Source organism: Mustelus asterias, chromosome 4 (assembly GCF_964213995.1).
Source record: "Mustelus asterias chromosome 4, sMusAst1.hap1.1, whole genome shotgun sequence".
Taxonomy (NCBI): domain Eukaryota; kingdom Metazoa; phylum Chordata; class Chondrichthyes; order Carcharhiniformes; family Triakidae; genus Mustelus; species Mustelus asterias.
The window spans coordinates 144,080,413-144,094,701 of NC_135804.1; the positions used below are offsets into that span (position 1 = coordinate 144,080,413).

Here is a 14,289-nt window from a genome sequence, read left to right on the forward strand (position 1 = left end):
TCCATGGGCATCTGCTGGCAGCTGTCCAGAAAGCCAACATTCACACACATTGCTGGACAGTACTTGATGCCAGGCTTGTGGAGACCATGTGCTAAGCTTAGATGCAGGACTGGGAACCCTATGGTGTTGAGCCTTTCTGAGCCCAGTAGGGTGGAGGTTAATTGTTGCACCTTAATGCTACTCTTACTGAGAGTAGCCAACTCCCGGTGCTGACTCCAGGTATCTTCCTAGTCCATGGAATTTAGTTCTGCAATGGACTATGTATTTTTTTAGAATCATACAGTGCAGAAGGAGGCCATTCGGCCCATCGAGTCTGCACCGACCACAATCCCACACAAGCCCTATCCCCAAAATCCCATGCATTTACCCTAGCTAGTCCCCCTGACACTAAGGGGCAATTTAGCATGGCCAATCCACGTAACCCGCACATCTTTGGACTGTGGGAGGAAACCGGAGCACCTGAAGGAAACCCACGCAGACACGGGGAGAACGTGCAGACTCCACAAAGACAGCGACTCAAGTTGGGAATCGAACCCGGGTCCCGGGCACTGTGAGGCAGCAGTGCTAACCACTGTGCCACTGTGCCACCATGCCACCCTGATGAGTCACCAAGCACCTTTTTCTTTACAGGTCCCACAACAAAAAATCAATGGGTTAAAAATAATCCAGATTATAACTTTACCACTAACATTGTTTCCTGTTATTCCTATTGGGTTTTTTTTGCAATGCACATTGAGCTCACTGTCCAGAGCAAATGGTTTCTGTGTGGCACTCAGCCACAGAGTATTCAAGTATGTTCAAGGAGAGCTACAGTTCTCTGGGTTAATGACGATACTGGTGGACGTTAATTGCAGCTTCCTCACACTGTGGAACTCATCAAGGCTCCTGAGGCAGCATCTTCCAAACCTAAAACCACTACCAGCTAGAGGATAAGGGCACCAGATAGCTGGGAACATCACCGCCTGGAAGTTCTCCTCCAAGTCACACACCATCTAACTTCGAAATATATTGCCAGTCTTTCACTGTCGCTGGGTCAAAGTCCTGAAACTACCTCCCTAACAGCACTGAAGGTGTATCTACACCTCAGGGACTGCAGCGGTTCAAGAAGGTAGCTCGCCACCATCTTCTCAAGGACAACTAGGGATGGGCAATAAATGCTGGCCTCGTCAGCAACGCCCACATCCAGTAAAAAATGACGAAGAAAAATACTGTCTCCCAGAGGTTTTGTATTTTGCGTCATGACATTGATGTGATCTTGGCTTCCTTGGTATTTCTGAGGGTGCTGCGGGGAAGTGGAGGGACGTGGTGCCCTGGCACTCACCCAGATCCTGGTTGTGAGTCTTTTCTTGTCCTTCCACAAACAGCAGGCTGTACCCGTCCCACAAACTGCTCATTCCCAGTGGGCAGGCTGGCACAGTGTCTGACTGACTGTGCTTCACCAACGTGTAGCCCACATTCACACCGCGAGCTGGTATTCCCGGCAGGCCTGCTGTGCCTGGATTCCCACGGTTACCTGGGGAAGAGAATAACTGAGAAGGTAAGAGTGCTCTGCAGCTTTTCAAATGTTAAAACTGGAAGCCCACATTTTTACTGATTATTTTTTTGTGTACATTCTGTGGTGACAGTTTTTTTTAAGTAAACAGGAACTCTGTATGAGCGATCAGAACATAAATCTAAACTGACACAAGAACACAAGAGTTAGGAGCAGGAGTTATTTGCCCCCTCAAGCTTTCTCCATCAGTCAATAAGATCATGGTTGACCTGATAGTGGTGTCAACTCCTACTTACATGTTTGTGCCCATCATCCTCGACTCCTTTGTCAATCTATCTAACTCAGCCTTGAATATACTCAATGACTCGGCATCCACTGCCTTCTGGGATAGAGAATTCCACACACTAATAACATTGAGAAAATATCTCCTCATCTCCAATTTAAATGTGAGACCCCCAATTTTTAAGACTGTGTCCCCTAGTTCTAGACTCCCCGCAAGGGGAAACATGCTCTCAGCATCCACCCTGTCAAGTGGCCTCAGCATCTTATATGTTTCAATAAGATCACCTCTCAGTCTTCTAAACTTCAATGGGTATGAGCCCAATGTGTCTCATACTTCCTCATAAGATAGTCCCTTCATCCCAGGAATCAGTCAAGTAAACCTTCTCTGAACTGTTTCCAGTGCATTCCAATGGGGTCTGACCAGAGCCTGATTCAGCCTCAGAAGTACATCCCTGCTCTTGTATTCTCGCTCCCTCGACATGAATGCTAACATTGAACAAAGAACAAAGAACAGTACAGCACAGGAAACAGGCCCTTCGGCCCTCCAAGCCTGTGCCGCTCCTTGGTCCAACTAGACCAATCGTTTGTATCCCTCCATTCCCAGGCTGCTCATGTGACTATCCAGGTAAGTCTTAAACGATGTCAGCGTGCCTGCCTCCACCACCCTACTTGGCAGCGCATTCCAGGCCCCCACCACCCTCTGTGTAAAAAACGTCCCTCTGATGTCTGAGTTATACTTCGCCCCTCTCAGCTTGAGCCCGTGGCCCCTCGTGATCGTCACCTCCGACCTGGGGAAAAGCTTCCCACTGTTCACCCTATCTATACCCTTCATAATCTTGTACACCTCTATTAGATCTCCCCTCATTCTCCGTCTTTCCAAGGAGAACAACCCCTGCATTTGCCTTCCTAACCGCTGACTGAACCTGCACGTTAACCTTAAGAGAATCTTGAACAAGGGCTCCCAAGTCCCTTTGTGATTCTGATTTCCTAAGCATTTCCCCATTTAGAAAATAGTCTATGTCTCCATTCCTCCTTCCAAAGTGCATAACCTCACACTTTTCCACATTGTATTCCATCTGCCACTTCTTTGCCCACTCTCCTAACCTGTCAAGTCCTTCTGCAGCCTCCCTGCTTCCTCAATACTACCTGTCCCTCTACCTATCTTTGCGTCATTAGCAACAGTGCCTTCAGTTCCTTCTTCCAAACGATGAGTTAAAAAAAAGCACAAGTCATGTGTATTTACTTTACATATGCACACAACAGTACTCATAGACAACATATTTACATATACACTAACACTTCATGTACTAATATACTGTGCCTGTGTACTTAATCAGGCGGAAGGTCGGCAAGAGGCAAACCTGCTGCTTTCCTGCCTCACCACCTACTCAGGCTCTTAATTGACAATTAATGCCCACTCCTGCTGGGGGCAGGGCATTCACCTTGTGGGAAGCCCAACAGCAAACCCCATCAGAATCACTTGCAACTTCCAGGAAGGGGTGCCTGACTGAGAGACCCGGTATTGGCAAAGGGTGGTCCTTGGTGTCCATCGCCTCCCCCTCTCCCCTACTCCGCGAATCCCTTCCTGCCGTTACTCAATTGATCCTGGCCCGGGGTGAGTTGCCTTACAGGAAGAAGCCACCACTTCCCCGATGGTGCTGCTGAGCAAAGCCCAGCTGCCGACCTCCAAGCGGTCAGCTCTTGGCACGAGGGACCTCACCTCCTGGCATTCTTGAACCTGGGGTAGGCCCACTGCTGCCCAATTAAGTGCCTGATTGGCACCTAATAAAGTGGCCCTTCCCAAAAGGAGGCGTGTGGACAACGATGGGTAAACAGGATCTGGCGTGAGTTACAATATGGACTGCACACTCTAAGAAGAATGTCAAAGCATTGGAAAGGGTGCTGAGGAGATTGTCTTGAAAGCTACCCAGGGTGAGGGACTTTGGTTTGAAAAGACCAAAGAAGCTGATATCAGAGAGTGGTGGGTGCCTGGAATGCGCTGCCAGAGGAGGTGGTGGAAGCAGGCACATTCGCAACAATTAAGAGGCAGCTGGATGGGTGCAGGAATAGGGAGGGAATAGAGGGATATGGACCCAGTAAGGGCAGAAGGTTTTTTTCATAATTTAGTTGGGGCATCATGATTGGCACAGGCTTGCAGGGCCGAAGGGCCTTTTCCTCTGCTGTACTTTTCTTTGTTCTATAACAAAGATATTTTTGTTTTGTTCATATTTTTCAAATACAAAGCACTTGTAAAAGGTAAAGGGCGGGGCCAACAAATCCTGAGAACACTGGATGTCAAGGGTTATACAGGATTGGATAAGAGAAAAAAAGGGAGGCTTGAGGCAGAATCAGGGGGCTCAGAAAGGTAGATGCTCGAGAGAATTATAGAAAGTGCAGGGGAGGGGACTTAAAAAATAAATTAGGAGAGTGAAGAGCAGGCATGAAAAAACCACTGGCAGGTGTTATGGCGCAGAGGTGATGTTTGATTTTGGAACCACCCAAAGGGATATACCTCACCTCGTAATCTTGTACAAGTGTGTGTGTGAAGTTATAGGAAGTTTCTGGTTTTGGTAAATTAAAACAGGAACAATTAACAGAACTTTATTTTTTTAAATGGTGACAACCTTATTAAAACAATTAACGAACTGAATAAAATCCCAATAGAATGTTGTTCGAATGCTACAAGACTCATTCAGGAATAGTAGAATAAATCATTACAGAATTTAGTCACTCTCAAGTAAAATACAAACAGGCGTCTTTGGAAATATGATCTTTCTTCACTGATGCTCACGTCTGGAACACTTTCTGGGTTGGTATCTCTCTCTCTATTCTGATGGTGGTTCTATGAAGACATACAAGAAACTGCAGGATTTACATGAGAGCCTGGCCTACCCTCCTTCTGATCCAAGAGGTGGCAAGCATACTCTGCCAGTTACCCGCCCCCCCTTGTCCGGGTTTATATACCTGGAATTACCTCACAGTATCCCTGCGATCTGAGTGGCTTGAGGCTGTCAACAACCATCACATTTGAATTCCATTGGTTCTGTGTCTCTGCGTGCTCGCTTTAAACTCATTGGTCCAATTCAAAAGCCTGTTTTGTTATGTTGGAACACTGACTACTCGGCTTTGCTAGAAGTGTTGCAAAACCTGCTTCTGCAGCCTGCACTCTGCAATTTAAAATCCACGCATAAAGACAACTGTTTTTTAAAGAAACATCGCTATATGATTTCTTCTTTTTGTTTTAGCGTTTCTTTTCAGTATTCACATTTGTCAGACACATATGCAACTTCACAACACAGGCAAAATAAAGAAAAATCCCAAGGTGATTTATAAATATATTAATGGCAAGGGGGTAACCAGGGAAAGTGTAAGGCCCATTAGGGATCAAAGTGGTAACCCCTGTGTGGAGCCGAAAGATATAAGTGAGGGATTAAACGAGTATTTTGCACGAGGGAGAAAAACAGAACTCATTTGATGCTGCTCATATGCACTTCAGAATTACTCTGATGGACTCTCGGAATCAGAATGATTGTCAATGCCCTTCGCCATAAAATAATAGAATTATGAAGAAAATAATTCAACAATGAGTATAGTCATTTTCTACAAACTGTATTGATGGTAAGATATGCAGACAGCTCCACCTAAAAAAAAGCTCAAAATGAAGAAAATGATCTTTGATAAGATGTCAATAAGAAGAGAAACATTTACAATAACTGTTATTCTGCATCCTTAAACCTTTCAATTAAACGATTTGGTATGAATATTCAGGGAGTTATAATCAGCAGAATGGTACTATTTTAAGTACAGATTTCGAATTGTTTTGTGTATTCATCTTACCTTCAAATCCAGGTGGTCCAGGATATCCCTTCTGGCCTGGATCTCCCAGAAAACCTGGAGGGCCAGGTAAACCATTTGGTCCCACTCGGCCCGGTTTTCCAGGCTGGCCCTTGATACCTTCAATTCAAAAAAAAAGGAAAGCTTACCCTCTACACAGCCTCCAACAGTGTTGATGCTTGCAATTCTCAGAGGGAGTCTGAATGCACCATAATAGAATTATAGAATCCCTACAGTGAAAAGGAGGCCATTCGGCCCATTGTGTCTGCACCAACTCGCCGACGGAGCATCTTAATGGAATCCACCCCCCGATCCCATTCCCTTAACCCCATGCATTTACCAGCTAATCTCCCTAACCTACGCACCTTGGGCAATCTAACATGGCCAAACCACCTAACCTGCACATCTTTGGAATGTGGGAGGAATCCAGAGTACCCGGAGGAAACCCACATAGGGTGGCATCAAACTAGCGCTACTTTGAGGCATCCTGCTGCAACCCTGTGTTGAACTTCCTTTGAGAAGCACAGGTATCAGCAACACCGCAAATCGCACCCAAGTTTAACGGCCTGGCTTACACAATAGAAGAGGAACCAGAGGATGGTGATATATACGGAGCAGCCACCCTTGTCAAGCAACAAGGTTCTGTGAGTGTAAGGGAAGAAATCAGAATAATTCATCCTGAAATTGTTCACACCTTTAGAATATTTGCTTCCAATAAGACCACGGGTTGTTTTTCTTGGAGCAGAGAGGACTGAGGGGCGACCTGATTGAGGTGCACAAGATTATGAAGAGCATGGACAGAGTGGATAGGGAGCAGCTGTTCCCCTTAGTTGAAGGGTCAGTCACAAGGGAACATAGGTTCAAGGTGAGGGGCAGGAGGTTTAGGGAGGATGTGAAGAAAGACTTTTTACCCAGAGGGTGGTGACGGTCTGGAATGCGCTGCCTGGGGGGTGGTAGAGGTGGGTTGCCTCACATCCTACCTGGATGAGCACTTGGCGGGTCATAACATTCAAGGCTATGGGCCAAGTGCTAATAAATGGGATTAGGTGGGGGAGGGCAGGTGTTTCTCAAGTGTCGGTGCAGAGTCAATGGGTTGAAGGGCCGAGTCTGCATTGTATGATTCCATGACAGATTGAGTCGGTTAGGATTGTATTCGCTGGAGTTCAGTAGTGTGAGGGGGGGGGGGGAATCTCATAGAAACCTCTAAAAGTCTAACAGGACTAGACAGGGTAGATGCAAGAAGGATGTTCCTGATGGTGGGGATGTCCAGAACCAGGGGTAATAGTCTGTAGATACAGGGTAGATGGTTTAGGACAGAGATGAGGAGGAATTTCTTCACTCAGAGGGTGGTCAGCCTGTGGAATTTGCTGCCACAGGAAGTAGTTGAAGCCAAAACAATGAGCAGTTAGATATGCACTTGGGGGAAAGGGGGATCCAAGGATATGGGGGGGAAGGCTGGATCAGGCTTCTGAGTTGGACGATCAGCCATGATCATAATGAATGGGACAGTAAGAAGTCTCACAATTCCAGGTTAAAATCCAACAGGTTTATTTACCCGATTTACAGGTTTACCCGGCTCATTATTCTCCACATCATAATGAACAGTAGAGCAGGCTCGAAGGGCCGAATGCCCTCCTGCTGCTCCTATTTTATTCATTTCTATGTTCACTTTCTCTCCCACTTATCTATTGTTGACTCTAGTTGTCTTCCCTCACTGTGGCACTTGGCCATTCGTTCAATCTCAAACAATTTGATTGAGATAATACTAACATAATAACATTGTCAATGAAGCATACCTGGAAATCCTGGATAACCAGAGCTACCTGGGTCTCCCACATGACCTGGTGGTCCATTAAATCCTGGTAAACCTGGAGGACCCGGGATTGTGGGCCTCGCTTCGACATCTGACGGTTGTCCTGGGAAGCCTGGTGGTCCTGGATTGCCTGTTTGGAACACAGCATTTTGTTGGTTATTTATTGCGCCAAGAAAGTCAATAACTGGATATACATCAACAAGAAATATTTTAGAAGCAGAATATTGTCAGATCATATGAAATAGGAGGAGGTGCTCATATGGCCCCTTGAGCCTGCTCCACCATTCTGTCAGATTATGCCTAAACTTTTAATTCAACTTTATTTTCCATCCTATCCTCATATCCCTTGATTCTTTTAGTGTGCAAGAATTGATCAATCTCTGTCCTGAATATATCCAGCCTTCTGGGATAGAGAATTCTAAAGATTCATAACTCTCTTTGAGAGAAAGAGATTTTTTTTCATCTTAGTGTTAAATCACAAACACCGTAGGTGAGATTCTCTGGCCTCCCAATCACATGTTTCCCGCCAGCGGGCGATGGCCCATTGTTTGCTAGCAGTGGGATTCTCTGGTCCCTTTGTTGTCAATGGGAATTCCCATTTGGAATTGGCTGGAGAATCCCAGCCCATATCTTGAGACAGGTTCTTAGCACCTTCTCTGTCAAGCCCTCAAAGAATCTCATGCATTTCAATCAAATCACCTCATTATTCTAAACTCCAGAGAACAGGGGCCCCTTCCACAGGATCTCGCAAATCTTTGAGCTGAATTCTACCGCAGGCTTCGGGACTGCAAAGTCAGAAGCAGGCCGGAGTCCTGAGCCCGCACTTGGACAGCAATGGGACTGATTCAGTGATTTCACTGAAGGAGGCCTCCCAAATGGATGTCTCCGGCTCCACTGTGCAAGTAAGGACTGAGGGCTCTTGATGCTGCTGGTCCAACCAGGGGTCTACAACCTCATCAGAGCCAATGGGAAAGGGGGAGAGGGGTGGCTGCTGCTGAAGCTGCTCCAGAATAGTTGGGAATTGTTTCCAGGTAAGAAATGCAAACATAAAAAATTTGGTGGGCCAAGGGTGGGAGAGGAAGCTGCTCTAGGGATATCACTTGGGCTGCGATAACTGCCTTTCATTCCTGTGGTCTCCTCAGGCCGGAATTCTCCCATTGGCTCTGATGAGGCTGTAGTCGCCTGTTGCCTCCTCTTTGAGCTATGGAGCTTCCAACACCAATGGCAGCCCAGGCTGTCAAAGGGAGGTGACCTCTATTAAGCTGGCAGATTCCTCCATGTGGCTGGGGTGGGGGGCTGGGCACTGGGAAGCTTACATGGTGAGCCATCGCAGCAGGGTTCTTGGCTATTTGCACAACAACCCCACCCGTCCTGGTGCTGTGAAGATGCTGCCCTTTGGATTTGAAGGATTTGTTGTGGCTTCACATGATATTTCCAATTGAACCACTCGCGACAGCATCCTGCAATCTCCAGACCAATCCAGACTGCATTTTTATTGACCATTATCTAGCTCAGCGGTCTCCAAACTTTTCAGTACGAGGGGCACATCGTATATTTTACACATTTTCACGGGCCAAAGAAAAAAATTAGTTTTATAAATGAATGAATAAAATTTATTTTATCCGGGCCGGATGTGACCCGCTGCGGATCGTATGTGGCCCGCGGGCTGTAGTTTGGAGACCCCTGATCTAGCTAAACAGTAGTGGTACCCAAGATTACAATATAAAACATTTTCACATAGAATCATAGAAGCCCCACAGTGCAGAAGGAGACCATGCAGCCCATCGAGTCTGCATCGACTCTCCCGACAGAGTATCTCACTCAGGCCGTATCCCCATAACCCCGCATATCTACCCTGCTAATCCCTGTAACCTACATATATCACTAATGGGCAATTTAGCATGGCCAATTCTCCTAACCTGCACATCTTTGGACTGTGGGAGGAAACTGGAACACCCGGAGGAAACCCATGCAGACACGGGGAGAATGTGCAAACTCCACATATCCAATCCGAGTCCCTGGCGCTGTGAGATAGCAGTGCTAACCACTGTGTCACCATGCCGCCCTTACTGAAAAAAGAGACATGTCAAATTTTTTCGTCATGAACTCATCAGGACATTTCGCAAGAATATCAGAATAAGAGGAAAATATCAGTATTCTTGCAAAGTTTCCTGATGAGTGCATGATGAAAAACTTTGACATATCTCTTTTTTTCAGCAAAACCCAAGTTCTTTCTAACCAAAGGATGGCTTTCACATATACTGACTGCTGTAATCATTCCCCTATGACCTTCCAGTTTTAAGGATTGGAAATCCGTCCAGCGAAACAAAGCACTGATTATAAATCCGATGGTAAATACATGAACAGATTATAGGTCCTAAATTTACACAGTGGTGGTTCTGGTTGTAACATTGGAATGCACCTGCTGGTATCCTGTGCAGGGCTATCTTGAGGGCATCTTTTCCACTTGGGGCATGTGGGTACCTGTGCAGATGATCCAGGGACAACCCCAGCCCCACAACTCTGGTCCCTGCTGCCAACAGGGAAGGGAGATGGTGTCCAGAATCTCTCCTGGACAGAATGTATCTGTATCTGTTCACTTTCCCACCGGCCATCAGTAAAATGGCAAAATCCGGATTACTATTTGGGAAACTTGCACAATGCTCCAACGTTCTTGAATGATGAGGCACTGATCTCGGACGCATTCCTTTGACATCTGGTTTCAATATGGTTCAGGTTACCAACTGGCTTTTGATGAGTCTTTTAAGTTGTAGCAACTGCCCATCCATTACAACAAATATTACTTGGGTTTGGATAAAGCAGTTATCAAGGACAACCACTGAGTGAATAGGATGCTGGCTTCTGCAGCCATCTTGGCACCAAGCAGTATGAGGCAGAATTGGACTTCACAGTGTGGCACGGTGGCACAGTGGTTAGCACTGCTGCATCACAGCGCCAAGGACCCAGGTTCAATTCCTGCCTTGGTTCACTGTGTGGAGTTTGCACATTCTCGTCGCGTCAGCGTGGATTTCCTCTGGGTGCTCTGGTTTCCTCCCACACTCCAAAGATATGCGGGTTAAGTTAATTGGCCATGCTAAATTGCCTCTTAATGTCAGGGGGATTAGCAGGGTAAATATGTGGGGTAACAGGAATAGGACCTGCATGGGATTGTGGCCTGTGGAGACTTGATGGGACAAATGGCCTCCTTCTGCACTGTAGGATTCTATGACCCGTTTTGGACTTGGAAAATATGTGAAGTGAAAGCAAACTTTACCTCTCTGTCACCATTTTTAAAATTCATTCGTGGGCATGGGCGTTGCTGGCTGGCCAGCATTTATTGCCCATCCCCAGTTGCCCGAAGGCAGTTGAGGGTCAACCACATTGCTGTGGCTTTGGAGTCACATGTAGGCCAGACCAGGTAAGGATGGCAGATTTCCTTCCCTAAAGGACATTAGTGAACCAGATGGGTTTTTCCAACAATCAACAATGGTCATCAGTAGATTCTTAATTGCGGATATTTTTTATTGAATTCAAATTCCATCATCTGCTGTGGCGGGATCCGAACCCGGGTCCCCAGAACATTTGCTGAGTTTCTGGATTAATAATTCGGCGATAATACTATTCGGCCATCGCTTCCCTCTATCTGACCGCTTTGTAACTAGTCTCTATGCCATTGTAAGCAATTTCTACCAATTTTGCTATCAGTTCTGAAATGAAATACAAATGTTCATAAAACCACTACAGCAGAACGAGGCCACCCGGCCCATCGAGTCTGCAACTGGCCCACCGACTCTCCAAAATAGTGTCCTACCCAAGCATCTCCCCCCCCCTCCCCCCTCACTCCGACTCGGCGTTTACTGTGGCCAATCCCCCTAACCTACACATCTTTGGACACGAAAGGGCAATTTAGCATCTAACCCGCACGTCTTAGAACTGTGAGAGCACCTGGAGGAAACCCACACAGACACAGGGAGAACATGCAAACTCCACACAGAGACAGTCACCCAAGGCTCGGTGAATTGAACCCGGGTTCCTGGCACTGTGAGGCAGCGGTGCTAACCACTGTGCCACCGTGCCTGCAATGATATGTTATTTTACAAATCTCCAAGGGTTATGTTTTGTCCATTGAACAGAGTTTGCCACAGGCAACCGATTCTGAGGGAGAACACCCAGTGCGTGCATATCACTGCAACAACAACATCACTTACCTCGATTACCAGGATCTCCTTTAGGCCCTGGGTAGCCCGGATCACCAGGGGGACCATCCGTACCTGGAAATCCCGGTCTGCCTTGTTCTAAACTTTGGCCTAAAACGAAAGAATTGAACTGTTTATTATTACCTTGTACCCACCATCAGATTGATTAGCTCCTCATATCATCCCAGAAAGGGTTCTAACTAAATTCAAACCGGAAAGTATTGCTCTCAGCCAGCCGTATCTCCTAAAGGTAAAGGGTACTCTTCCATCGTTTTACACACACTTACCATATCATGGGCTTGCTCCAATCTTCACCATGTACCTCAACAAGAAATGTAGAGCACCCTTACTTTGGAATTACAGTATCACAGTCTCTCAGAGCAAGGTTGGTGATTGGTGCCACTTTGTAACAAATTATGGAAAGCTTTATCTTTTGCCCACTGGGTTGGCCGAGATTGCCATCACCCCATTTTGCATAGAGCTTTCACGGGCAAAGGAGCCAGAATGATGCCAGGGCTTCACTAGGCTAGTATTCTTTGGAGCGTTGCGATTCAGGGGTGATCTAACTGGATTGTGTAAGCCGATTAAAGGATTTGATAAAGGTGGGCAGAGAAACTATTTCCTCCCTCATGGCTCGGTTCCAATTTAGGCAATAAATTTGCCCTTTGCGTCGTTAAGAGAGTTTTAATTTATCTTCTGAAGTGCAGAGTTCACGAGAATTTTTTATTTATTCGTTCAGGGCATGCGAGTGCCGCTGGCTGGGCCAGCGTTCATTGCCCATCCTTTTTTTTGATTCAAACGTGGGACATGTGCGTTGCTGGCTGGCCCGCATTTATTGCCCATCCCTAGTTGCCCTTGGAGGGCAGTTGAGAGCCAACCACATTGCTGTGGCTCTGGAATCACATGTCGACCAAACCAGGTAAGGACAGCAGATTTCCTTCCCTAAAGGACATTAGTGAACCAGATGGGTTTTTTATGACAGTGGTTTCATATCATCATTAGACTTTTAATTCCAGATTTTTATTGAATTCAAATTTCACCTTCCGCCACGGTGGGATTCGAACCCGGGTCCCCAAAGCATTACCCTGGGTCTCTGGATTACTAGTCCAGCGACAATACCACGACGCCACTGCCTCCCATATGGTGTTGAGTTACATATTCAAATGCCAAGCACTCGCAATTTGGAAAACATCCAATACTACAAATATAAAAAAACCCACTTCAATTTAAACAAGGAACAGCAGCAGTTTTAATGTCTGTAATTGTGAAAACGACGGGTAAAAGAAGAAAGACAACAAAGGAATGATCGAGTCATTTTCACAATAAGCGGCTCCCTTCTCACAATCTATTGGGAGGAAGGATGGGGGGAATTTTACCAAAAAACAGCAGAGGATTGGTCTGGCAAGAAAATTCCCCAGAGGAACACATTGGTTTTCTCTGCAGGTCTTACAGTGCTCTGCCTAAAAAAAATTAAGGGGGTGTGTTTCACACCATCATGTAGTGGGCAGGGCCTCAACAGGTCAGCAAAGCCCTGCTGGACAGAGATCGGAGCGCCATCTTTAAAGGGTACCACAATTATGACATGTATAAATCTCCCCCCCAACCACCCATCATTGAGGTCTTAGGGGCTGCCCTCTGCATCCCCGATCAGAGTCGGCACCTACTCCGATCATCAGCCCCTTCCCTCCCCTCACTCATTGGCCCCTCTCCTCCAGGATCATCGGCCCCCCCACGCCCCCCCCCCCCCCCCTCACCACAGACATCGCCAGCACCCCCTGCTCCTCCATTCGCTCTCAGTCCACAACCAAATCTGAGTGAATCTGAACAACCCCCGCCCCCCCCCACAATGCGGCTCCTACTTAGGTCCATCCCTTCACACAGGTTGGCACTGCCAGGGCAATGCCAAGTCATGCCCCATTCCCCCAGTGGTTACATTTATCTTTATGCCCCACAGGATGACCCCCACCACAGGTTGACGTCAGGGTGAACCTGCTGTAAACCGCACTAACATGACGTCACGCCGCCATGGCATCAATATATGGTGGAGGGTCAATATACGGTGAAGGGGTGGCAGGTTAATGACATTGAAATTCATTCAAATTCACGTAAAGCAGGTTTACGCCCATTATGGGCCGGCAAGGTCTGCGACTTCTGGATCGTGTGCCCCCGCCAGCATTCACATGAACGGTGAACGTGGGCTCAAGATCGCCCCCACTGTCACAGATTAAACACGCCCTGCCTAGCAGTCTTTTTCAGGCCCGCCATTTCTCTCACCCCCAATGAAAAAGCATTATAAACTGGGCACATGTACCATTGTGTATATATTTAATCTTCAATAGACATTGACCCATCTGTTGCTACTAGTGGAATGTTTTACTTAGAAGAATAGAAGTTACACTTCATTACTTACCCTTCAATCCTGGAGCGCCTGGGGCTCCTGGGATTCCCGGAGGCCCAAGGTTCCCCCGCATGCCTTGTAGTCCTGGGGCCGCAGGATGGCCTGGGTCACCAGGATCCCCCCTTTCAAATCCCAAGCCTGGTGGGCCTGGAGGACCAGGTGGACCTGAAGGACCTAGAAAGTGTAAAAAGTAAGTTACCATTTGTTCGAAGTCCAACACAAACTGGAGGAGCAGCAACTCATCCTCTGACGAAGCATGTTACAACCCTCAGGA

The 14,289-nt window shown here is 46.9% G+C and overlaps 1 protein-coding gene across 6 annotated transcripts in view; it reads right to left on the reverse strand.

The window, feature by feature from the left end:
* Window positions 1–14,289, reverse strand: part of col4a6 (collagen, type IV, alpha 6) — a 389,276-nt gene that overhangs the window by 11,116 nt on the left and 363,871 nt on the right. For all 6 annotated transcript variants that reach the window (XM_078211871.1, XM_078211872.1, XM_078211874.1 and 3 more), the window contains 5 exons: window positions 14,028–14,189; window positions 11,630–11,728; window positions 7,405–7,551; window positions 5,612–5,728; window positions 1,322–1,513 (listed from right to left, as the gene is read on the reverse strand). In XM_078211871.1, the coding sequence (XP_078067997.1) occupies window positions 1,322–1,513; window positions 5,612–5,728; window positions 7,405–7,551; window positions 11,630–11,728; window positions 14,028–14,189 (717 nt within the window). The remainder of the gene's footprint in view (window positions 1–1,321; window positions 1,514–5,611; window positions 5,729–7,404; window positions 7,552–11,629; window positions 11,729–14,027; window positions 14,190–14,289) is intronic.